This window comes from Neofelis nebulosa, chromosome 2, assembly GCF_028018385.1.
Source record: "Neofelis nebulosa isolate mNeoNeb1 chromosome 2, mNeoNeb1.pri, whole genome shotgun sequence".
NCBI classification, from domain to species: domain Eukaryota; kingdom Metazoa; phylum Chordata; class Mammalia; order Carnivora; family Felidae; genus Neofelis; species Neofelis nebulosa.
Window position 1 is genome coordinate 38,173,460 of NC_080783.1, and position 26,962 is coordinate 38,200,421.

Below are 26,962 nucleotides of genomic sequence, written 5' to 3' on the forward strand. Positions count from 1 at the left end.
CCTGCATGTTGTGTCAAGGGTATACAGTTAATTAATGTGCATAATGTTGCTATCCAGCAGTTCCTATATTAACTTTGGCAAACAAACAATCTGTTCTCTCAGAAAGGGGAAAGTAGATTATCCTAAAATCTCACATATTGGCTTGTTTTGTCACTGTCCCTTAAGTGGATTTTTGGGGGACATCTCAGAGGTGAGTTTTTTCCCTCCTAAATTTTTGTATTCAGAATGTCCAGAATGGTCATCTTACTTTTCATTTACTGAGATTTTTATTTTTCTGTGTTCAGAATAGTTTTGGTTTTGTAGGCTTCCAGTATGAATGTTGCTAGTAAAAATAAAAATGAAAACAAATTGCTTAAAGACTTTGAAAAAGATTTTTTTTTTGTATAATCATTTAAGAATTGATATAAGTAATGCTAATTAGGAATTAGTCATTTAGGAATTGATGTCTCTAGTGTTCAGTAAAATAATTTGTCACTATAATGCGTTTTCTTGTTTGGGGTTTGTTTAAGGAAAAGACTGAAAGCTGTGATACAGAATATACTTGGTGTTTTCTGGATCTCTTTTAGAGGTGTCACATGTGATAAATCCTTGCTCTCTACTTGTTTCTGCTTTTTGGGAGAATAGGTAACATTTATGGACCAGACTAATGTGTCAGTAACATCCAAAGGCTGTATGTCTGTAACATAATGAACAGTGACTAGAATATTGCAAATCATCCAAATTAAAAATGAGGAATAAAAAGACACATCTGGGGCACCTGTGTGGCTTAGTTGGTTAAGCATCCAACTCTTGATTTCTGCTTAGGTCATGATCTCACAGCTTGTGAGATCAAGCCCCATGTCAGGCTCTCCACTGACAGCACAGATTCACTCTTTCTCCCTATCTCTATGCCCTACCCCCCACCTTCTGATAAATAAATAACTATTTAAAAAAAAAAAAAAAAAGACACCGCAAGCAGTAGAAAGTGCTATGTGCCAGATTTAGCAATAATCTGGGGCATGGAAAAAAGGCATAGAAGGGGAAACCAGTAGAGAGAATTGGTGGGGAGCAGTTAAACAGTTGTATCAGATGTGACCAGTGGTGGTTTACCTCCCGAGTTTGATATTTAGGTCTTAGTTTAGATTATAAACAGTAGGCTAGATAATTAGGGCTTAGGTTAGATTATAAACAGTGGGCTAGATGTTGACTCTCTTTAAAAAGACCCCTAGTTCTGCATTACTCCTTGAACAATAGTCAAAGTCAACTCCCAGATAAAACATTTGATGTATTTATGTCAAAAATGTTTGCAACTTTAACATCACTTTTTTTTTTTTTTTATTGTAACAGTAATGTGATTTTTAAGAAAATGCAAAGTGGAAATCAGTTTTAAATGAATTGAGGGGCACCTGGGTGGTTCAGTCGGTTAAGCGGCCGACTTCGGCTCAGGTCATGATCTCACGGTTTGTGAGTTTGAGCCCCGCATCGGGCTCTGTGCTGACAGCTCAGAGCCTGGAGCCAGTTTCAGATTCTGTGTCTCCCTCTGTCTCTGCCCCTCCCCTGTTCGTGCTCTGTCTCTTTCTGTCTCAAAAATAAATAAACGTTAAAAAAAAAAAAATTAAAAATGAATTGAGATACCAAGTGAGCTGGCTCACAAATTTATTCATTAATACACAGTTAATTTATATCTGTCTTTTAGGGAAGGATTTGTTTGTTGATAGTTGAAAGCCTGCTTAAGATCCAGAAATCCCCTCCAAAAAGAGGGGAGTTTCACTTGAATAATGATATTTATTTTCTGTAGATCATTGGAACAAATTCAGTTTTGAAATGTATGTTTATATCTTAACATTTGTTAAGATTTTACATTATCATCAGCAAAATAAATAAAGCCAGAAAAGAAAAGAAATGACAAGGTGGAGAAGAGTTGGACTTTTAAGGTTGAACATATTACATAGAAAAGCTAAAAAAAAAAATCTGTTTACATCCAGCAAAGGATTCCATTTCAATGAAGAGAGAGTTTTTATTTTTCTGTTTCATGGGATCACAAGCCTTGGTTTCAAGGGGCTAGAAGAAAGAAGAACCAAAAATGAGGAAAAAGAAAAACTTCAGAAAAACACGCTTAAAATTTTTAAACTTTTTATTGAAAACTGCAAACATATACAGAAATAGAACAATGAAACAAATCCACATGTTGCACCCATCACCTAGCTTCAACAGTTATAAACATGAGTCCACTTTTGTTTAACCTGTATTCTGGTCTCTACCACCCTTCCCATTATTTTGAGGCAAATCCCAGACATATTATTTTATCCATACATTTTTCAGTGTGTTTCTCTAAAATGTAAGGACTTTGGGGGCGCCTGGGTGGTTGAGCGCCTGACTCTTGATTTCAGTTCAGGTCAGGATGTCACGGTTTGGTTTGTGGGATTGAGTACTGCCCAGCCCCGCCCCCCCCCCTCACTTTGCACTGACAGCTTGGAGCCTGCTTGAGATTCTCTCTCCCGCTCTCCGCCCCTCCCCCACTCACACAGGCTGTCTCATTCTCAAAATAAACTAAAAAAAAAAAAAATTTTTAACAACTTTATTTTTAATGCTTATTTATTTTTTTGAGAGTGTGCAAATGAGCGTGTGTGCCTGAGTGCTGGCAGCATACAGCCTGACTTGTGGGGAGGGGGCCCAATCCCATGAACAGTGAGATCATGACCCGAGCCAAAATCAGAAGTCTGATGCTCGCCTGACTGAGCCACCCAGGCACCCTTAAAATGTAAAGACTTTAAAAAAAATACCATTTTTGCACCTAAAATTAATATAACAAAATATATTTTTGTTTTATTTATTGCCTTATAAAACTTTTTTTTTTACAGTTTGTTTAAGTTCCGGATAAATCCCATACAGGGATTAGTCTTAAATCTTTATGTTCCTCCTCCATGTTTCTTTTTCCTTGCAATTTATTTGTTGCAGCACCCTTACTTTGTAGTTTCCCATAGTCTGCAGGGAAAAGGAAAGAGGGCAGTGAAAACACCCATGACTGCCTCTAAGACTGTCCTCACTGCTGCTGCAGTTTAAGATGTCGGGAGGCCCACAAATAAGGGAGGTGCCAAGAAAATTATTGGATTTAGGAATGAACACAGTTCTGAAATCATACTTCAGGGTTAGGTTAGACTAGCCATGGCAAGGAAATCTTACAAAGAATTTGTAAAATCAGGTGCCTCTCCCACTATAATTCTAATGGCAATGAATGTACTCTCACAATTTTTCTAACAGGTTTACCTTCTACCTGAAGTAGTTTTGCATGAGTCCCTGTGATATTTGTATCTTAAAATGGGAACATCAGCTTAAGAAAAACCTCATTCTCAACTATTTACCCTCAGGGCTCCTCATTTAGTGAGGCTCTTTACAGACTGTGGTGTACAAGTGTAATGCTTAACTAGTACTTTGTTTTCTTGTCTAATAAGACTTTTTAGTTTTTATAAACCACTATCAGACTATGCCATCTATGGATTGAAGGACAATCCATAACTTCAGTTTTAGGATTCCAAATATGCTCTCATGATGGGGAATTCCTGCTTTGTTTTTAAGTTTTCAGCACCAGTAACGAAGATTTGTACTGTATATGGTCCCCCTCCTCTCACCTCTTCATAGATTTTACTGAAATAGGAGAAGGGTTGGGTGGGGAACAGAAGTGAAGCTTTAATCTGGAAAATCAGATAGTTTAGGAACCCACACTAGATATATCTGCCTCCTGATAACCTCCCCTTTTTTAACACCATTAAACTGGAATTAGCTTTCCTTCATTTTACTTGTTCTGTTAATTTCCTCCATGTCATCTCTCAAAATGATTCTTTCTCTGTTATACAGAATAGTTCAGTTCTCTTCTGTGCTCAGACTTGTGTAAGTAAATCCACTAAAAAGACTTTGTAAGTTTCTTTTATTTATTTTTTGAGAGAGGGAGAGATCACGAGCACGCAAGCCAGGGTGGGGCAGAGAGAGGGAGAGGGAAATCATAAGCAGGCTGCACTGTCAGCGCAGAGACATAGGCTTGAGCTCATGAACTGTAAAATTACGATCTGAGCCAAAACCAAGAGTCAGATGCTTAACCACCTGAACCACCCAGACACCTCTGTAAGTTTCTTTTAAACACATACTGTTTTAAGACCTAGCAGACTAGATATTTATCTATAAGAGTAGGTATTTACCCAAGTGCTATTAAATCCTATATTAACATAAAAACCTGTATGTGAATGTTCTATAGCAGCCTTATTTGTAATCTTTACAGACTGCAAGCAACCTGAATGCTGTAGTACATAGGAATACTACTTGATAATGAGAAATATTGATTAACTTATCTTGAAGACTGAAATATTTAAGGGTTCAGATGGATTAGAGTGCCAGCTCTTGGCAATTGTATGTGTGCCCATGAGGAGCTCCTAGTCTCTTGTCCAGTGACTAGCAGACCATATCCATTTTTCTTTATCTTCACATCTGAATGTCTCAACTACAGGGAGTCTGAATTGGAAAGGAATTAGGAATAGAGGATTTGTTCATGTTGGTTATAAATGAAGTAGGGAGAGATTAGCATAAACATTTCCTCCTTTCTCTGCTTCAGGTCTTTTATTTAACATTTTGGCCCTCTGGTTATTCTTTTTTGTATGCTGCCTCATTTTTTTTTTTTTTATCCCATTGTTGCTAACAAATCTTAGCATTTGTTGTCCGAAATGATCTATTTACTTACGTTTAGTCAATTAAAGTACAGGAATATCTGCATGCCAGTAGCTATAATTTTGTGTGCGACAACTTTGAAAATAAGAGATGATTTTGTCTTTCCCAGAGGTGCAAAATGTTTATAAAATTTTGGAAAAATTTTTAATGACTTCTGATTGAAAGTTACCTTTTAATTATGAAATAGTGTAACATTACAGAAAAGTACAGGAAAAATAATGAATATTGCTCAGATTTACCAGTTCTCAATATTTTGCCATATTTGTGCCATAGATTTTATTTATTTTGTAAACAAAATATCATATTCATAATAACTTGATTATACATTTTATAAATGTTTATAAGTGAAATGATACATTTGTTTGCTTATAAATATTGAGTGTGTTCTATTTCATATTTTGGCACATAGTTTACTAAATAACTACTGAGTTTTGATTCTGTCATTTATTTGCATAACTGCTGAATGTTGGGGAATCTGTTGTCTTAATTTTGTGGATGTGATGCTTATGTAAATGTGCTGCAGTTTACAATGCATAAATAAAACTTACAAGGTATATAGAATTTTTATCCGCAATTTCAAGCAGATATAGTACCTGATTTGCATATACAACTAGTAGAAGTTTATTAATGAACTCCCTTCAGAATTAATTAACTACAGAGAGCTGCCTAGCCCCTAGGTGATTTTGTTACCACATTTTATTTAATAGGAATCCAGTCATAAAATACATGGAGTTTATACAAACACAAATTCAATATTTTGAGTATTTTTGTAATTAGAAAACTCTGTTGCTTATCCTTAAGTACATAAAATCAGTAGGTAAGATTGAATAGATGAAAGTAGTTCCTGAATAAATGTATTATCCAAATACTGTACTAGCTGCTGTAAACTTCTAGAAGAATCCTTTCAAAGGAAAATAAAACCGTAATGTATAATGTGTGTGTGTGAAGGGGGGGAGGGTAAGCTGCCCAATATGTATGCTGTGATGTGGTTTTTATGAAACAGCACCTCTTTATTGCTTTTTTGTTTGTATGAGCTAGAAAAAAGTATAACATGTCCCAAATTGGAAATTTTAAAGTAAAGGTAGGCTGGAGCTGGAAGTCGAGGGCCATGTACAAGTTTCCTGGAGTGTTTGTTACTGATATAGAAACGTGGGCTCTCTCTCTTTTTTTCTTTTAAAGAAAAATGGAAGTATAAAATTGGGTTTATTCACAAAATATATATTGATGAAGAAACCTGGGCTCTGAAGTTGGTGGTTCCAACTTAATGGGTCTGAGGCATGGGAGTCAGTCCTTGTAAGAGGTGCCCCAGGTGACTTTAATGTAGGTTGTTAGTAGACTACACTGATGGTGTAGAGGGGAGATTGCAGATTATTTGGCTGGCCTGATTCACCATTGTGTGTCCTGTCTGAATCCTGATGGCAGTAGCATTTGTGGTCCATGAAAAGAACTTGTTTACTTAAAGGTGATCCGTGCATCTAGCGGTTTAAAAAAATATATATATATTTTTTTAATGTTCTTCTCAAACATTTAAGAAATGGAAATTTTTGGAAAGAAAAAAGAAAAGGCTTCATCTCTAGTTACCCTTTAGCCAGTCTTTTTTTTTTTTTTTTTTTAATTTTTTTTAACGTTTATTTATTTTTGAGACAGAGAGAGACAGAGCATGAATGGGGGAGGGTCAGAGAGAGGGAGACACAGAATCTGAAACAGGCTCCAGGCTCTGAGCTGTCAGCACAGAGCCCGACGCGGGGCTCGAACTCACGGACCGCGAGATCATGACCTGAGCCGAAGTCGGCCGCTTAACCGACTGAGCCACCCAGGCGCCCCTTAGCCAGTCTTTTTAACTACTGAGGTTTCTTCTGTGCTCCAGGACAAAAAGTTTCAGGGGTGAGTGAGGGGAGCAAATGTGGATTTAAGACTTCTAAAAAATATATACTACTTCAAATAGAAACAGAAGTAGATTAGTAAAATAATAGTAAAATAAGCCACCCAGCTCACATGACAATGTTTCTATTTGTGGTTACTCATGGTGGGGGCCTCTGGCCACCTGGGCTGCTGTAATGGTTTTGAGGGGAGAGATGCAGGAAAAAGCAGCAACTGTGGAGATGATAGTGCTGTGGATACACCATAAGAATTTTGGGATGTGGTTACAAACTGGAGCTGCTAAATTCAGTGGTAAACCCTGTTCCATTATTTTGAGTTTCTGAGACTTGGTCCCACAGTTATATGGCCCAGCTGTACTTTGGACTAGATCATGTTATTATATTTTCTGCTTTAAACCATACCCTTCTTGAACAGTGGTTTTTCTCCCTTTGCTGAGGGTGTGGAGTTGGGCATTTGAATCTTTTTCTTTTGGTCTTTGCAAACTAGTAAATGAGCTTTTTTAAAGTGCCTGGTGTCAAAGGGTTTTGATTCAGTTGAAGGTAATAAGCCTGCAAAAATTGAAACATCTATTTGTTAAGCCACAAAAGAAACCAGTAGCTGTAAAAAGTTTTGTTTCTTAAAACACCTAGGTATTCAGATTATTACAATAAAACATTAGTTTGGAATTTAAAGTTAGCTGGTATTAGGAAAGACCAGAAAAAAGTTTGGAAGGCTAGTCTATTTAAAAGAGACTACTACAACTCAGTGCCTTGCCAGGTTCTTGATGGAATCATGGATCAAAGAAGAGAACATCTAGAAAGGTTATTACTAGTATGATGATTTCTTGAGCCTGTTAATACTATTTTGATTATATGGGTGAATGTCTTAGACCTGTAAATACATGCTGAAATAGTAAGGGTTTTAAATGGTGTAGAAAAGTCATGTACATATATAATATTTGCTATATCTCATATATATGTAAACACTTGATGAAAATAGGTGAACACTATGTAGATGTTCATTGTATGTTTTAATTTTTTTTTAGTCTTGAAAAATGTCAAAATTAAAAATAGGGAAGTTTGGGAATCGGTTGAGAACTTCATTCATCAAATGTCCATCTTCTAAATGTCAGACCAATGGATAGAACACAGTGCCTGGAGGGTGAGATGTGGCAAGAGTTAATTCATTGGTGGAGTGCTTAAGTGCTTCGTGTTCATTATCTCATTTAATCCTTAAAAAAAACTTCAAGTTGTAGGAAACTGAGACACAGAGGTGAAATAACATTAATTAGTAGAGAAAGCCTTTATTTGAAGGCAGACATTTTGGTTCCAGAGCTCAGACTCTTAATCATGAAACTAATGTCATGGTAGTTGCAGCCAAACTGTGTAGGGCTCTGAATTCTAGGCTAAAGAATTTAGACTTTATCCTTTATTATTTTACTCCTAAGAGTGTAATCCTAGATGTTTAGGACATCACCTGGGAGCTTGTTAGGAATGCAGAAACTTGGGTCTGATCCAGGCCTACTGCATTTTGACAAAATATAGAGACCATTTGTTGCACATTCTATGTAGTTTGAGACCCACACTCCAAGTACTGTTGTGTTTGCATTTCTGGTATTGTTGAGTTTAAATTATCTTGAATATTGTTCTTAGTCCCTAAACAACATTGACAGTATTATTTTTTCATTTGGGAAAAGGTTTGGAATTCAACAATAACTTATACTTTGGTAACCCATTCTTAAGGTAAGAGTGGTTTGTGGTTGATGAAATGGTAAGCATATCTTCTCTATACGAGTATTGTCTGTTAGTTCTAACTCCTTATGTATTATAATTATTTTAAAGTTTATGTATTTAGAAGACTACTTTGATAATTTCTACTAGAGAACTGCATTGTGTTGGGTCTGTTTGGAAAATTAAGAAAATCTGAATTTCTTACAGATATTGAAGCACAGATTCGAGAAATTCAAGGCAAGAAGGCAGCTCTTGATGAAGCTCAAGGAGTGGGCCTTGATTCTACAGGTTATTATGACCAGGAAATTTATGGTGGAAGTGACAGCCGCTTTGCTGGATATGTGACATCAATTGCTGCAACTGAACTTGAAGATGTGAGTTACCAAGTGTACAAGAGTCAAGTATTTTTTAACAAAGAGCAAGAAATATAAAGGAATTCTCTATTTTAATCCTCTCATTTAATCTGGGAAGATTTGGGGCATTGGGAAATCTTTCTTTTGAAGGATAAAACTATTAGGTGTCCTTCCTCTGTAAGATCCAGAAACTTCTAGAAGTGATCAGTTCTCAATCTTTATGTTAAAACTAGTTTATCTAGTAAAGGACCTGCAAATCATTAACCATTGTAAAATAAATCCCTATTGTGACCTATTGAGCTCTAGAGTAGCCAGTGTGAGTCAACTTTCTTGTAGATAGCCATCTGTCCTTGCCACTTTTGACTTCAGACTTATGCTTGATGCTGTGTGTTTTTTCCCTTTGGTGTCTTAATATGAATGGAATGATGCTAATGGACTTTTTCATTTACTCTGGAAGATGACTACCCACTTCTCATTTTGAAATATGACCTTCAAAATGTTTTTATATATTCCACAGAGCTTATTTTGTCAGGCCATGCCAAACATCCATATTTGGTGAAATAGTCATTTTTGTGTGATTCAGTAGCAAACATTTTATGTTATAGATTATCAAACTTGTTTTTATGAAATTCAAGCCACATTTTTAGTTGGCACTTTTTTCTTTTAAGAAAAATTTAATAAAAGTTCCAAAGGTACAATTTCCAGAGACTAGTCAGGCTTCTGTTAGCATTATTAGACCTTCATGATAAAACACAGTGATGGCTATATGTTCCCAGAAGCTGAGGAAATTGTGATTTCATTTTTGACTAAAATAAATGAGGTGTTAAGATCTTGGGAGTTAATGCACTGTTGCACTTCTTACAGTAGTAAAGTAAGAATATCACTTTGGTCTGTTTAAACATACTACTAAGGAAACAAATACATTTAAAATTAATTACATTTTATTTGTGTTAAATCATGTTTAAAAAAAAGAGTGGAAAAAAACGAGGGGCTCCTAGCTGGCTCAAGTAGAACATGCAGCTCTTGATCTTGGGGTGGTAAGTTTGAGCCCCACGTTGGGTGTAGCGATTACTTAAAAGTAAAATCATTAAAAAAAAATCAAGGAAACTGGAGAGTTTTAAATAAGCTGTTTGCAGTTTCCAAATTTGAAAAACAAATTTCATTATGCTTTCTGTGAGAAAATAAAATGCTCAGGTTTTTCAATTCCATACCTGCTTTATTTCAGTTAACTTCCACAGAAAGCATTCCTGGTTTAATATTTTTAAAAGAGTAAAAAATTTCTTTAAAATAGGTTTAAGAGTTGAAAGAAGACCTAAGTATTTACAAGTTTTATGAACAAAGGTTTAGACATCACTTTATCAGTAAGTTGGGTTGTTTTGTTTTTTTGTTTTGTTTTTTAACATTGAGAGAAAGTGACTGCTCACACTCGCAAGGAGAGGGGGAGGGGCAGAGAGAGAGGGAGAATCCCGAGCAGGCTCCTCGCCTTCAGTGCATAGCCAGATGTAGGGCTTGAAGCCATTAACCATGAGACCGTGACCCAAGCCGAAACCAAGATTCAGACACTCAACTGATTGAGCCACCCAGGTGCCCCTGTCAGTAAGTGTTTCGATGCCATGTTGAATTTGCATGTTCTTTCTCATTTTTAAGTTCTGACATTTTTGTGGTTTTCCGGGGGGCATTTCATTGCAGGATGACGATGACTACTCATCATCTACAAGTTTGCTTGGTCAGAAGAAGCCAGGATATCATGCCCCTGTGGCATTGCTTAATGATATACCACAATCAACAGAACAGGTGATTCTTTTCTTTTTCTTCTTCCTCTATTTAAAATTAAAATCAGAGTTTATTCATAAGGAAAACAATGTCTCAATTCCCATGGAAGCCCACGTATTTTAGAAACAAGTTATTAGAATGTCTTGATTAGAAATAGTACCTAGCTTGTTTTATGAAGGTAATCATTTCATGGAAGAACTATGCAGATGTGGACATGTTTATTGTCTCATTTCCATATGTCATTTTTTCACGTTAACATCCGTAAAATACATTTCTTTTATTAGTAGGCATTTATTTAACATTTTTACATGTTTTATATATAACATTCTGGGTTTTGTTTATGATACTCTTTTTGGTATTTAATAAAGTGGGTATTAAATGAGACATACCTCTTTTCAGTATGATCCATTTGCTGAGCACCGACCTCCAAAGATTGCTGACCGGGAAGATGAATACAAAAAGCACAGGCGGACCATGATAATATCCCCAGAGCGTCTTGATCCTTTTGCAGATGGTAATTCTTTCCCACTTTTCTATAAGTTTTCAGGAATTTATTTGTCTTAAGTTGTCTTTAGCCCTTTGATTTTTTTTGGCATGCTTATGAATTTGCTTTTCTTTTTTAAAATCCCCCTTATTATAGATTTGTATAGATTTGGTTGAAGTCACAGATGCCATTTTCTTCATCTTTATAATGCAAGTTTTCTTTCCAGGTAGAAGGACAAGAAAATAATGAGCCAATGCCATAGAAACGCAAAGGGTTAAAGGTTTTTCTTTTACTTTTGTTTTGGGTACGCTTTCTATACTTTGAACAAATGTGTTTTTCTGCTCAAAATACTTTCAAACTATTGAAAGTTTTCATTCCAAATCCTAGACTTTTAGGCTTGTTACTTTTGAGAAACTGTTTCTCACATTAGAGCTCCCCCCTGTATTGCTCTAAATGTAGTTTAGTAAATGCACCTACTTTGCTCTAAGCATACTTAAAGTTAAAAGAAAAGTATATATACAAAACGACTTTGGTATTTTTAATAGTTGGAGTCTGTTTTGCTAATTTTAGTGTGCAGGTCAGCACAAGGGGCATAGTGAGCCTGATGGAAGCTTTCCTCAGGTGAGTGAGTTTCAAAAGCAGAATTAGGTGCCTGTTTCTTAGAATTAGATTCTGCTGCAGGTTTACAAATTAGACTTTCAGCCTGCATGAATTAGTAGGGATATTCTTTTTTTACTTGCATAATTGTAATTGATTTAAACATGTATGTCAGAATTCACAGGCCCATACTAACTGTCCTTAATTTCTTTCCTACAGCAGTACTGCTATATGCCAGTCCTGTCTGCATTCTTAAGGGTGCAGTTCAACACATCCTCTCTAGATTATGGTGAAAAAGTATTCCAAAGGAAGTCTTATCAGAGCTAGTGTCAGAAAGAATGACACTATCAATTGGGCATGATCTTCAGCATAGGAAATGTCTTAGAATTTTATTATTTTTTCCTAAATTGTGATGCTATACTACTTGTATAGCAAATTACCACATTTCTAAAACTCAGTGTGCCTCTGAATCTTATTATGTACTGTTTGGGCTTCTTTAAGATATTTTGAAGTTTGAAAAGCAAATGCTGAAACTTCAACCAAGAGACTAACACATCTCTTTGTACACCACTTTTCTTCTGTGTGCAACATAACTGGTAGAAGTAATATATTTCAAGTAATATGTTTCCAGTTGTAATTTATACTTTCTAAGAAAATAAAAATGTTTTGGAGTCAACAAAACTTAAAAAGAATGAAGCCCTTTTTAGTAACATGGGATCAGAATCAGATTATAGGTGTATTTTTAAAAGTCTAAACTATTTTCTAAACTATAACTTTTAGAACATTGTATGGAGAACTTATCTAGTTATAGTTATTTGTAGTCAGGATTTTAACAGCTTGCAACAGGTAATGTTTTGAATATAAATATCTTTCCAAAGTGTTACTAATGGTAAAGAGATAATTTTCTAGGCTTCTATTCTGCTGCTTGAAGTCAGAACTGCTGATGGAGACAAAGGCACGAAAGTGTACGTATTCCGGATTAGCAACCCAGGAACCCATCACTACTGAAGACTCTAAACTGTGCTGTCATTTTGTTTTTATATGCATTAAAATATTTGTTTTAAACTGCTGTAGATATGTTTGTGTTCAAACAGGTTAAATTGATCAGCAAACTCAATAAAAAGTAAGATGTATAATTATTAAAGTTTTCCATCAAAAAATAAATTAAATTATGGAATAACATAATATTAGAGCAGGGAAGATAAATCAGTTGAACCTAATTATCTTTTATTTATTGTACTCTTGTCCTGTTGCTGTTCTTTTCTGCAGGAGGGAAGACCCCTGATCCTAAAATGAATGCTAGGACTTACATGGATGTAATGCGAGAACAGCATTTAACCAAAGAAGAGGTATGTGAACCGGATTTTTATTTTAGTGGTTGTGACATAATGTAAAGAAAGTTCAAATTGATACTTTTGTGTTTCTTTTTTATTTGCTACATGAGTAATATCTTAATAGTATTAATAAAAATTAAGTTGAGAAGGAAACCTTACCCAAAATTCTGCCTCCTCCCAAATTAAACTTTCATATTTCTATGTCCTTTTCTAGCCCTTGGCCTTTTGGCTGTATATATATATGTGTACACATGTATGTATATATACACATACACAGACCTGGTGGATATATTTGTAGGGAGGATTGGTGGTGTGTGTCCAAAATAGATGTGTAAAGGCAAAGTCAGTTAAAGCATTCCTTGAAAAACCTTTTCAATTCATCCATAAGATTCCGTTTGGATATGGGTGGAGAAGTCTGAAGGATTCCTAATGGCCTATGGTGATTGCTTCATTTGTTTTAATAGTGAACCTTTATAACTTAATTACAATTATATAATTTGTTATATGGATTAAGTGGGTTTAAACTTTACTTTAAAATCATAGGATAAATTAAATGGATTTGTTATGATTACATTGTATATAATAATTTACATAGTTATAGTTTTTTTTTTTTTTTTTTTTTTTTTTTTTTTTTTAACGTTTATTTATTTTTGAGACAGAGAGAGACAGAGCATGAACGGGGGAGGGTCTGAGAGAGAGGGAGACACAGAATCGGAAACAGGCTCCAGGCTCCGAGCCATCAGCCCAGAGCCTGACGCGGGGCTCGAACTCACGGACCGCGAGATCGTGACCTGGCTGAAGTCGGACGCTTAACCGACTGCGCCACCCAGGCGCCCCAGTTATAGTTTTTTTAATGCTAGAGAGCATGAGTGTGAGCAGAGGAGGGGCAGAGAGAGAATCCCAAGTAGGCTCCATGATACAAACACAAAGTCCAACACAGGGCTTGAACTCACAAACCACGAGATCATGACCTGAGCCGAAATCAAGAGTCACACGCTTAACTGAACCACCCAGGCACCTCTATGTAGTGAAAATTTTTAAGTTTTCACTTTTTGCCACTTTTCTATCTTATTACATGATGTTAATTGCTATTCATCAGAGTTTTAAATAAAAAATAAGACTCTATTTTTCAATGAAAGCATTTTGGGGGCACTTGGGTAACTCAGTTAAGCATCCAACTCTTGGTTTCACCTCAGGTCATGATCTCACAGTTCATGAATTTGAGCCCTGTGTCAGGCTCTGCATCAATGGTGCAGATCCTGCTTCAGATTCTCACTGCCCCTCTGCTGCTCTCTTGCTCGCTCTCCTTCAAATAAACATAAAATTTTTTTAAAGCATTTTGATTCTCCACCATTGAAGATTTTACTTCATTTAACTGTATTTAAAGTAAGATGCTCTGTGTTGTAAATTCTGTACTTATCTGTTGTGCAGAAGGGCATTGTATAAAGACTAGAAATACAGAAAATAAAAAGAAATAAAGAATGGGACTACCAGTAGCAGCATAGAACAGAGAATGAAGAAAATGACATTAAATGGAAATGACCGTGCTGATTATATGGGAATATGTTGAAAATATTTTAAAGATACTTAGTGCTTATTCAAATATTTTTAGAGAGAAATTAGGCAACAACTAGCAGAAAAAGCTAAAGCTGGAGAATTAAAAGTTGTCAATGGAGCAGCAGCGTCCCAGCCTCCCTCAAAACGAAAACGGCGTTGGGATCAAACAGCCGATCAGACTCCTGGTGCCACTCCTAAAAAACTATCAAGTTGGGATCAAGCAGAGGTAATTTATTTTTGTTTTTTATGATTGTTATTATTTTTAGTTTATCCCTCTCATGTACTGTATTAGTCTACTCTTGGTGACCTAACAAGGTAACAGAATGGTGGCTTAAACAGTAGTTGTTTGTTTTCTCACAGTTCTGGAGGCTTAAAGTCAACCTCAGGGTGCCAGCAGGGTTGATGTCTGGTGAGCGTTCTCTTTTTGGCTTGCAGATGGTTGCCTTCTTGCTGTGTCCACACATGGCCTTTTCTCTGTGTGCACGTGGAGGGAGCAAGGGACCTCTGGTGTCTGTTCTAATGACATTGGTACTATCAGGTTAGGGCCCTAACCTTATGACCTTATTTAACCTAATTATCTCACTAAAGGCCCAATCTTTAAATACACATAGGTGGTTAGGGCTTCAACGTAAGTTTTGGGGGGAAGACACAGTAAAGTCCATAACCTGGAATAAAGGAATGTCCCTTTTGGAATATTAAAATAGATATTTCAGTACGTCACATTGTGGAGGTTAAGTATAATACAGTGATCTTCCTTATTTTCTAGATGGATAATTTAAGCATCTGACCACAGGTGTCACATGGGCAGTGCTACTGCATTTCCTTGGTCAGTTTATTTTCCTAGAGAACCGTTTTGGGGGTTGTTTTTATTCTAAAGAATAAAAATAAAAATAAACTTTTCTTGAGCGTTCATTTATTTTTGAAGGAGAGAGGCCGAGCATGAATAGGGGAGGGGCAGAGAGAGAGGGAGACACAGAATCAGAAACAGGCTCCAGGCTCTAGCTGTCGGCACAGAGCCTGACACGGGGCTCACACTCACGAGCCATGAGATCACGACCTGAGCTGAAGTCAGATATTCAACCAATTGAGCCACGTAGGCACCCCTCAAAAATTTTTTTAATGTTAATTAATTATTTTTGAGAGACAGCACAAGTGGGGGAGGGGCAGAGAGAGAGGGGGACAGAGGATCCAAAGCAGGCTCTGTGCTGACAGCAGTGAGCCCATGTGGGGCTTGAACTCATGAACCGTGAAATTATGACCTGAGCCGAAGTTGGACATTCAACAGACTCAGCAACCCAAGCACCCCTGTTTTAAAATGTTTAAAACTTGTGATAAAACATTAATAATGTAAAATTTGTCATTTTAACTATGTTTAAATGTACAATTTAGTGGCATTAATTACACTCAATGTTGTACAACTGTCACTGCTATTTTCAAAATTTTTTCATCACCTTGAGCAAACTCTATTAAGCAGTAATTCTCTGTCTCTGTCACTCCCAGAGAACTTCTTTGTTATTTCAATCTTCTAATGCCTTCTTAACAGCTTTTTATATGATGATATTAATTCCTATTTTTCCTTTTTAAAGTAGAAATAATTGAAAAACTTAAACATGTTCCCACTATGAAATCTACCAGTATGCCTGTTTTTGGTTTCATCTACTTTGTCTTTCTGTAATGAGGTGTTGATGCAAGTTGAACAACTTCTGCTTATGTACTATTTCCCATCTCTTCTTACTACTCAGAGACTTTTGTGTAACATCAGTTTTTTCTCTAGATTATTATCAGCAAACACATTTTACCTGTTTTCCTTTTAAAACCAGAAAACTACAGGAAACCATTCCTTGATCTTCACATCCCCTTCTAGCCATTTCTGACTTTTCACTGCAAAATGCTTTGAGTTGTCTATACTTGCATTCTGCTTATCTGGTCTTTTGCTTGTACCACTCCACCAAAACATCTCTTGTCAAGGTCATTTGACCTCCTTTTGGTAAATTCATAGATCAAGTCTCAATCCTCATATCCTATACATATCATATCATTTATCACATATCAGTGACATTTGCTATCACTTGATTCCCTTTTCTTAGATTCTGAACTTGAGTTTCTCTTGATTCTCCTAATATTCTCCTAACTGACTCCTGTCTTGTTGGTGAGATCTTCCTCGGCTTCCTTTAATTTTGGGGGTGTTCTAGTGCTCAGTCCTTGGACCTCTTTTCCATCTAAAAGCACTCCTTCCTCTCATTCCTATCTTCCTGTACCATCTCCGTGAGACTACTCCCAGATTTACAAATCTATCCCATTCATGTCCTCTGTTCTTTGGACCTAACACTTTTATTTGGATGTTTAATAGGCATTTAATTTTTGTTTTTTTTTTTTTTTAATTTCAGAGAGCATGAGTATGGGAGAGGGGCAGAAGGGGAGAGAGAAAGAATCTTAAGCATACTTCATGCTCAGCGCAGAGCCTGACGTTAAGACTTGATTCCACAACCTTGGAGTCGTGATCTTAGCTGAAATCGAGAGTTGGACACCTAAGCAACTGAGCCACCCAGGCACCCCAAAACTGTGGGAATTATAATGGATAATAGAATGAATTTATTTCCAGGGTGCCTGGGTGGCTCAGTCCGTTAAGTATCAAACTCTTGATTTCAGCTCAGGTCCCGATTTCTTGGTTAATGAGATTGAGCCCCATGTCTGGTTCTGCACTGACAGCACGGAGCCTGCTTGGGATTCTCTTTTTCCCTCTCCTAGCCTGCTTGTGCGTGTGCACATGCTTTCTCTCTCTCAAAATAAATGAATAAATACTTAAAAAATTGGGGCGCCTGGGTGGCTCAGTCGGTTAAGCGGCCGACTTCGGCTCAGGTCATGATCTCATGGTCCGTGAGTTCGAGCCCTGCGTCAGGCTCTGTGCTGACAGCTCAGAGCTGTTTCGGATTCTGTGTCTCCCTCTTTCTCTGACCCTCCCTCGTTCATGCTCTGTCTCTCTGTCTCCAAAATAAATAAACGTTAAAAAAAAAATTTTTTTTTTAATAAAAAAAAATTTTATTTCTTCCCTGATTCAGCAGGAGGAGCAGTTGCCAAGATGAGATTTTGAACAATTCATGTGCTTCATTCACCTAATTGAAAATTTCTCAACCCTGAGTGATACATAAAATCTTTTTAAAAGAAAAAAAATATTGAGTCTTAATTATGGTATTCATGTAAATTTGCAGGTGTAAAGCTGGATAGAATTCTTGTGTTGGATAGAGAGCATCCAGCTTTAAAATAAATACATAAAGGTATATTACAAAACCTATATGGAATACTTGAGTCTTAAATTTTGTGTGGCTTACACTGAACCACCTGATAGTTTGATACTGTATTGTCTCCACTGTGCAGGTTGTTTTGTTATCATGGGCTGTCTGATGCCCTGAATCACCCACCACTTGTCTCTGTTCAAACTATAGTGGAACCTTTGGTTACTTCACTCCACTTCTAATCTTTTTTCACTAATAATCTTGTCAACTTCAGTTAGAATTATACTACAAATGTGATTTTAAATCTCAAGGATTAAAATTATGTGGCAGTATCTACTTATGACCCAGGTGATCCAAAACATACTTATGTTAACTAAAAATACACACAAAATTGAACACAAACACGAAAATAGTGTTTCCTTAGTGTGAGAACTTCTAGATATATGTCTCTAAGCCTAGTTTGGGAAGTAGCGATGATATCATTAAAGCTGAAATTTTTAGATTGCAGATGGCAGACAGAGAAAGCTTGGTGGTTTTCTAAAAGCTACAGAGATATTAATGGCATATCCAAGGTTCATAATCCAAAATACATTTTTTTTAAGCTAGGGCTTTATTCAAAACTGTTCAAAATTAAAACTTTACATTGTCTTTAGACATATTTGCTATGAAGTAGGTATATTTTAAGCAGGGTAGTTTACTCTCATTTATACAGAAGAAGACTAAAACGTTTATTTGTTTACTGTCTTTCTAATAGAAATTTTCTAGTTATTTTTATGTGAATGTGTAGGTGTGTGAAATAAAGGTATTTTTTTGCTTTGTTAAGACCCCCGGACATACCCCTTCCTTAAGATGGGATGAGACACCAGGTCGTGCAAAGGGAAGTGAGACTCCTGGAGCAACCCCAGGCTCAAAAATATGGGATCCTACACCTAGCCACACACCAGCGGGAGCTGCTACTCCTGGACGCGGCGATACGCCAGGCCATGCAACACCAGGCCACGGAGGTGCAACTTCCAGTGCTCGTAAAAACAGATGGGATGAGACCCCCAAAACAGAAAGAGGTACTTCTAGTTGAGTCTGGGTGTGTGTTTGGGTGAAGTATTGATTTGATGAGTGGTACGTTTATTAGAGGAAATCTGTTTACATCTCTAGTCCTGGCTAGACAGGTAAATAATCAGCTGCTTTGGGGACAGATAAAGGACTAAGCAGATCATATGCCTAATTCTTTTCCCTTCTTGAAAAGGTTTAATATTTATTTTAGGAAGAACATTAGGAGAAAGAAAAGATTGTAGACCATAACTTAGTTTTTTATTGTGATAAAATATACATAACATGAAATTTACCATTTTAACTGTTTTACATGTACAATTCATTGGTGTTAAGTGCATTCATTTTTTTAAAAAACCAATTACTTTTTTTTTTTCAACGTTTTTTATTTATTTTTGGGACAGAGAGAGACAGAGCATGAACGGGGGAGGGGCAGAGAGAGAGGGAGACACAGAATCGGAAACAGGCTCCAGGCTCCGAGCCATCAGCCCAGAGCCCGACGCGGGGCTCGAACTCACGGGCCGCGAGATCGTGACCTGGCTGAAGTCGGACGCTTAACCGACTGCGCCACCCAGGCGCCCCAAAAACCAATTACTTTTTAATTTACATCCAAGTTAGCATATAGTGCAACAGTGATTTCAGGACTAGATTTCTTTTTTTTTTTTTTTTTTTTTTTTTTTAGGACTAGATTTCTTAATGCCACTCACCCATTTAACCCATCACCCCTCCAGCAACCCTCTGTTCTCTATATTATTTTCTCTTATGTTTTGTTCCCTTGTTTTTCTATTATTTTTGCTTCCCTTCCCTTATGTTAATCTGTTTTGTATCTTAAATTCCTCATATGAGTGAAGTCATACGATACTTGTCTTTCTCTAATTTCGCTTAGCATAATACTCTCTAGTTCTATCCATGTAGTTGCTAATGGCAAGGTTTCCTTCTTTTTGATTACCAAGTAATACTTCATTTGTGTGTGTGTGTGTGTGTGTGTGTGTGTGTGTGTGTGTACACACACACACACACACACACATATCACATCTTTATCCATTCATCCATCGATGGACACTTGGGCTGTTTCTGTACTTTGGCTATTGTCAATAGCGCTGCTACAAACATTGGGGTGCAATGACTCTTCGAAACAGCACTCCTGTATCCCTTGGATGAATACCTAGTAGTGCAATTGCTGGGTCATAGAGTAGTTCTATTTTTAGTTTTTTTTTGTTTTTTTTTTTAGTTTTTTGAGGAACCTCCATACTGTTTTCCAGAGTGGCTACACCAGTTTGCATTTCCATGTGTCTTCTTAGTTCTTTATAAGATTAGCTGTGGCAGGTTAAGACTTCATAGTACATCTGCTATATTTTTATAAAGAATTTTTAGTGATAGGGGAGAGTGCTTAACATATAGTAGATGAAAGAAGCAGTATAGAATTGTATGTACAGAGTAATCTCAACTGTATGGAGAAATGAAAAGTGGCTCAAGATGCATAAAGTGGTTGTCTCTGGGTTGTGATAGTATGCATGGTTAAAAAAATACTTTTGTTTTCTTACTCCTCAGTGGTTACTATGCTTTTGTAATCATTGGGAAAGAAAAAATGGAAGAGAATAAAGACGAAATGAAAATTAAAACTCTAAGTGGGTCTGCATTTTAAGAATATCCTTTTTTTGAACTTGATCCGTTTCAATATTAGCTCTTTGAGAATACACTAATTTTTTGACAGTGGTTAAAATTCTATATTTATTTACCTTTTTTCTTTAAAGATACTCCTGGGCATGGAAGCGGATGGGCTGAGACTCCTCGAACAGATCGAGGTGGAGATTCAATTGGTGAAACACCAACTCCTGGAGCCAGTAAAAGAAAGTCACGTTGGGATGAAACACCAGCTAGTCAGATGGGTGGAAGCACTCCTGTTCTGACACCTGGAAAGACACCAATTGGCACACCAGCCATGAACATGGCTACCCCTACTCCAGGTAGAAACTTTCCCATTGGAAATACTTTTTACCGGAAATATTTTGAATGTTTTTCTCTGAGGTATTCTGTATGTTATTAATGTTTATTTTTAGCAAGAACGACCAGATATAAAAAGAAGTCTTGATTTGAGTTGATAATATAAAGCAATTATGAGGTTAACGGTCTTATATCCCAAGGACCTATGTAACGATAAAGACTTAACGCTATAGATTGTTACAGAAATTTGCTTTTTTTGGTAGGTCACATAATGAGTATGACTCCCGAACAGCTTCAAGCTTGGAGGTGGGAAAGAGAAATTGATGAGAGAAACCGTCCACTTTCTGATGAAGAATTAGATGCCATGTTTCCAGAAGGATATAAGGTAATGTGGTATTTATAATGTGAATTTTCTTTAAGTGTTCTTTGAAAAAATTAATTCGTCAGGTTTACATTGGCTTTGCCCAAATTTACTACTGCTAATTCTTTTAGCTATTTCCAAAAAGTAATAGAGATGAAAAAACTGAATGATACGAAGCTTTTATTGCTTTTGGAAGGTGAGAAATTTCAAGGACTTCTAGGACCATACTTTGAGAACTTGCTGCCTTTGGGATATGGAATAGCTTGTTGCTTCAGTTCATCATAGTCTCAGGATTAAGCTCACATTAGATCATGGTTATTTTACTTTGTGTTTCACAAGATTTTGTGTATTTAAATTCATGAATTGCAAATGAACACAAAGAATATTGTTTTACTGTATCAAGTTAAAGTTTATTTTGAGTTATAAAATGTACCTGGCATTCAGGGACCATTTGCTGGTCTAAAGCTAGTCTGTGGTCATATAGCTGGAACTAGATTCCGATGGCCTCTACAGAGCCTTATATTGCTGGTGCCCATTGCTTTTAAGAGTTTGTATGTGTATGTTTTTCCCCCTTGTTAGTTTTGTATTAGAGTGTTTCAAGTGTGCATGAATTTCTGCTTTAAACTTCTTGTAGCCTCCACATAATGCTGTGGGTGTAGACATTTCTACAACTTACTGTTGACTTCCTGAATGTCTAATCAGTTACAGTCATTGATTACCTTAATATCCATAGGAGATAAAAATCTTTCTTAGTGAATCTTAAGTAAATTTCTTGGTTTAATCAAATGGTGTATTTTATAGGACCTTGGTAAATATTTTGGTTTTAGTTTCTGGTTTTTTTTTTTATTTTAGAGAGAGAGCACGAGCAGGGGAGAGGGGCAGAGGGAGAGAGAGACTCTTAAGCAGGCTCTGCACTGAGTGGACCAACACGGGGCTCGATCCCATGACGGGATCATGACCTGAATTGAAATCAGGAGACGCTCAACTGACTGAGCTACTCAGGCACCCCAGATTTAGTTTTTATACATTTTGTCAAGCAACTTAAATACTAAGATTCTTGCTTTTATGGTGCAGAGATTTGTATGAATCTAAATTTTAACTTTATTAAAATTAACCCTTTATATATTATGTGCACTTTGTGAACTTATTTCCATTTATGACATGTCGGCTCACCAACATGTTCATATAGATTAATGTTTGAGAGTGATCAGAATTTTATAAGCCTGCTTCATGTATCTCCTCATTTCCCCACATTACTAATACTCTTAATGTGCTTTTTAATCAGCAAATGAGAAATGTTTGTCATACAGATTTAAAAAAAAATTTTTAATGTTTATTCCTTTTGAGAGAAAGAGAGAACAAGAATGAGGCGGGGAGGGGTAAAGAGGGAGGGAGACACAGAATCTGAAGCAGGCTCCAGGCTCTGAGTTTGTCAGTACAGACCCTGATGCGGTGCTCAAACTCATGAATTGTGAGATCATGTGACCTGAACTGAAGTTGGATGCTTAACCGACTGAGCCACCCAGGTGTCCCTGTTATACAGATTTTAAATGATAGAACAAGCAGGAAGCTTCTTAGCTAATAAACTGTTAAGATATTTTAAATACAAATATTAATTGTGTTATTTTATAAAGTCAAGAAAATCCTAAACTGTCTTTTAACTGTATTAGGTACTTCCCCCTCCAGCTGGTTATGTTCCTATTCGAACTCCAGCTCGAAAGCTGACAGCAACTCCAACACCTTTGGGTGGTATGACTGGTTTCCACATGCAAACTGAAGATAGAACAATGAAAAGTGTTAATGACCAACCATCTGGGAATCTGCCATTTTTAAAACCTGATGATATTCAGTACTTTGATAAACTTTTGGTAAGTGATAATAGCAGAACTGAAATACCATTTTTTATTTAGGACTTACAAATCACAGTATCTTAATCTAACTGCATTTTCTTTTTTTTACTGTTAGGTTGATGTTGATGAATCAACACTTAGTCCAGAAGAGCAAAAAGAGAGAAAAATAATGAAGCTTCTTTTAAAAATTAAGAATGGAACACCTCCCATGAGAAAGGTAAGTACTAGTTCGTTACATCGTCATGTTCACTATAGTTTTATGTTTAGAAGTTTATAATTAATCTCTTCATCTTTACCATGGGCATAGTGTAAAGGAAAGAAAGGTGTAGTATGAAGGATTTAATTTTTTTAGTCCAACAGCTTTATGCTAATACAGATGCTGAAAAATGAGATTCTCCTTTTTGTTCTCCGGGCCTTTTTATAAATTTTTTAAGTTTATTTATTTTGAGAGATGCAGAGATCTGCAAGAGCGCTAGCCAGGGAGGGGCAGAGAGAAAGGGAGAGAGAGAATTTCAAGCAGGCTCCATCTTAGAAACTGTGAGATCATGACCTGAAGCAAAATCAAGAGTCAGATGTGACTGAGCCACTCAGATGCCCCTCTAACTTCAGAGTAATTTGATGGGAATGCATTTATGCTAATATGTGTAAGATGTCTGTGAAGTTTATACTAAAAATATTAAGGTAAAGAAAATCATGGAGTAATTAGTTCTTTCAGAATGCTTAATTATAAGGGAATATACCTTCTACTCTTTTTTTTCCCCCCAGGCTGCATTGCGTCAGATTACTGATAAAGCTCGTGAATTTGGAGCTGGTCCTTTGTTTAATCAGATTCTTCCTCTACTGATGTCTCCTACACTTGAGGATCAAGAGCGTCATTTACTTGTGAAAGTTATTGATCGAATATTATACAAACTTGATGACTTAGTTCGACCATATGTGCACAAGGTGTGTTGTTCTAATTAAAGTAGTGTTTCTAATGGTTGGATAATTTTTAATACAAAAAAAATTAATGGATTTCTTAAGTCACTTATTATTTGTGAAATTTAAAAAATTCTTAAAAGGTAATAGCTGATACATGCATTCACAACAAAAAAGGGGAATTTCACCCCCCTGTAAGACACTCTACAGAGTTAACCAATATTATATTTACATGTTCTCTTAGACCTTTTTCTTTGCACAAGTATATAACACATATACAAATGTATGTGTGTATATATTGAAGGAACTTTTTGTCATCTTGACTAAAATGGTTTCATATTATTCATACTTTTTCATTTACTTTTATTGGTATTATCTTAGGATAAGAAAAGATACATGTCTGTAGCATGCCATTTGGTGTTAAGGACCCATCTTTTTGCTGGTGGTAATAATGGCTTAGAATTGTTAAATGAAGATCAGTGTAGTTTTTTTTTTTTATGAATTTTTTTTTAATTTTTTAATGTTTGGTTTTGAGAGAGAGAGAAAGAGAGTAAGTGGGGGAGGGCAAAGAGAGAGGGAGACACAGAATATGAAGCAGGTTCCAGGCCCTGAGCTGTCAGCACAGAGCCCGATGTGGGGCTTGAACCCACAAGACATGAGATCATGACCTGAGCCAAAGTCGGATGCTTAACTGACTGAGCCACCCAGGCGCTCCAGAAGTTATTTTTTTAAATATTGAATATTTTTACTCTGTGATGAACAGTTCTCCCCAGTTTTTATATGGGGTTTGAAATTGTGTAATTAAAATTTTTTATTGTCCCTTGTTACAAAGTCCCGGTAATTATAAATTTCCTAGCAAAATATGTTTTGTATGCTTGTGTGTGTAAATTACATAAATGACCTATAATAAAATTTTTTCAATATGTATTTAATTTTGTTACACGACTATGGCATTAGTAATTGGTGTGAAAGTGTAGCTCTTTTTCTTTTTCAGATCCTTGTGGTCATTGAACCATTGCTAATTGATGAAGATTACTATGCTAGAGTGGAAGGTCGAGAGATTATTTCTAATTTGGCAAAGGTATTTACATTATATTTCTAGAGAAGAAAGTTTTGTATCCATTGATGGGATTATTTGATTATAGAAGGAAAGCGTTGAGGGTTAATGTTATCAGCTGATGAGTGTCCTTCTTGACTTTTTAGGCTGCTGGTCTGGCTACTATGATCTCTACCATGAGACCTGATATAGATAACATGGATGAGTATGTTCGTAACACAACAGCTAGAGCTTTTGCTGTTGTAGCCTCTGCCCTGGGCATTCCTTCATTGTTGCCCTTCTTAAAAGCTGTGTGTAAAAGTAAGAAGTCCTGGCAAGCGAGACACACTGGTATTAAGATTGTACAGCAGATAGCTATTCTTATGGGCTGTGCCATCTTGCCACATCTCAGAAGTTTAGTTGAAATCATTGAGCATGGTAAGTTGTGATATAACTTCGTCTCTTTAAAAATTATTTTTACTTACTAAAAAAGTTTTTTTTTAATGTTTATATTTGAGAGAGAGAGAGAGACTGAGTTTGAGCAGGGGAGGGGCAGAGAGACGGAGACAGAATCTGAAACAGGTTCCAGACTCTGAGCTGCCAGCATAGAGCCCGATGCAGGGCTTGAACTCAAGATGAGCAGTGAGGTCATAACCTGAACCAAAGTCAGATGCTTAACCGACTGGACCACCCAGGCGCCCCATTACTTCATCTTTTATAAAATAGGTGTCCTGAAATTTGGGGTACTGATTTGGAGAGATAAATGGAAGGGTTCTACCTACAAAAACCCCACATAATTTGTGATGGGGTTTATTACGTTATCTGCTAATAGGCTTTGGTTCATACTGGCTTTTGTCTAATTTTGTCTAGTATGAACAGATTCTTCATTTTGACTAAATGATGAGCTTGTGAAAATTAGGTAATGTCACTTAGTTACAACCTGTGTTTGTTTGGTTTTTTCTAGGTCTTGTGGATGAGCAACAGAAAGTTCGGACCATTAGTGCTTTGGCCATTGCTGCCTTGGCTGAAGCAGCAACTCCTTATGGTATCGAATCTTTTGATTCTGTGTTAAAGCCTCTATGGAAGGGTATCCGTCAACACAGAGGAAAGGTAGGTTTGGTTCACCAGATAGATTTTATTTTTCTTTTCATTTCCACTCATTGAAGTTAAGGCAATTAAATCTAACTTACTAAGTATACGTATTTTTTTATTTTAAAATAGGGTCTGGCTGCTTTCTTAAAGGCTATTGGCTATCTTATTCCTCTTATGGATGCAGAATATGCCAACTACTATACTAGAGAAGTGATGTTAATCCTTATTCGAGAATTTCAGTCACCTGATGAAGAAATGAAGAAAATTGTGCTGAAGGTAAGTATTCCAAATTGTTGTCACGGATTGGTTCACCTAAATTGGGTGTGTTTTGTGGTTCAGAGAATGTTAAAGCCCAAAACTGTTTAACTATTGTTAAACCAAGACTGTATTTACTACTATTTTTTAACCTTTTAGGTGGTAAAGCAGTGTTGTGGAACAGATGGTGTAGAAGCAAACTACATTAAAACAGAGATTCTTCCTCCTTTTTTTAAACACTTCTGGCAACACAGAATGGCTTTGGATAGAAGAAATTACCGACAGGTAAACTTTCATTGTAAAAAATATTTTATCTTTTTTTTTTTTTTTTTTTTTTTTGAGAGTGAGCATGAGTTGGGGAGGGGCAGAGGAAAAGGAAGAGAGAATCTTAAGCAGATTCCACACCCAGCTCAGAGCCCACCATGGGGTTTAAGGGGCTCTATCTCAGGAACGTGAGGTCATGACCTGAGCCAAAATCAAGAGTCAGACACTTAACTGAGCCACTCAGGCCCATAAAACATATTTTCAACGGGTGCCTGGCTGGCTCAGTTGGTAGAGCATATGACTCTTGATCTCAGGGTTGTGAGTTGAAGGTTCATATTGGTCATGGAACCTACTGAAGAAAATATTTTTAAATAATCTTTTCAACTAATTCCTTAGTTAATTTAAATGAATATTAAACATTGTTTTTGCCCTGGTCTCAAAATATGTGCTTGATTATAAAAGGAGATGTATTTAGTCAGCTAATTAACTTCCATTTTGATTTTGCATTCTAGGATAAATACTCAACTATGAATTAATGTCTTTGTCTAGTTAAAAGAAATACTTAATCTGGGCTAGGTG

At 36.4% G+C, this 26,962-nt stretch overlaps 1 protein-coding gene across 4 annotated transcripts in view; it reads left to right on the forward strand.

Annotated features, from left to right (window-relative positions):
• The window catches only part of SF3B1 (splicing factor 3b subunit 1), a 59,376-nt gene that overhangs the window by 24,317 nt on the left and 8,097 nt on the right, over positions 1–26,962 (forward strand). For 2 of the 4 annotated variants that reach the window (XR_009256473.1, XM_058710281.1), the window contains exons 3-18: positions 8,493–8,659; positions 10,328–10,432; positions 10,811–10,925; positions 12,762–12,841; positions 14,439–14,609; positions 18,440–18,677; positions 20,418–20,630; positions 20,871–20,992; positions 22,639–22,836; positions 22,934–23,035; positions 23,584–23,763; positions 24,731–24,817; positions 24,940–25,210; positions 25,737–25,882; positions 25,994–26,140; positions 26,279–26,404. Coding sequence is in view for 3 of the 4 variants with exons in the window: in XM_058710281.1 (XP_058566264.1) it covers positions 8,493–8,659; positions 10,328–10,432; positions 10,811–10,925; positions 12,762–12,841; positions 14,439–14,609; positions 18,440–18,677; positions 20,418–20,630; positions 20,871–20,992; positions 22,639–22,836; positions 22,934–23,035; positions 23,584–23,763; positions 24,731–24,817; positions 24,940–25,210; positions 25,737–25,882; positions 25,994–26,140; positions 26,279–26,404 (2,468 nt within the window). In the remaining variant the exon portion in view is untranslated. Of the gene's footprint in view, positions 1–8,492; positions 8,660–10,327; positions 10,433–10,810; positions 10,926–10,981; positions 12,458–12,761; positions 12,842–14,438; positions 14,610–18,439; positions 18,678–20,417; positions 20,631–20,870; positions 20,993–22,638; positions 22,837–22,933; positions 23,036–23,583; positions 23,764–24,730; positions 24,818–24,939; positions 25,211–25,736; positions 25,883–25,993; positions 26,141–26,278; positions 26,405–26,962 lie in introns of those variants that run through there. The other 2 variants (XM_058710289.1, XM_058710303.1) reach the window with 2 other exon arrangements.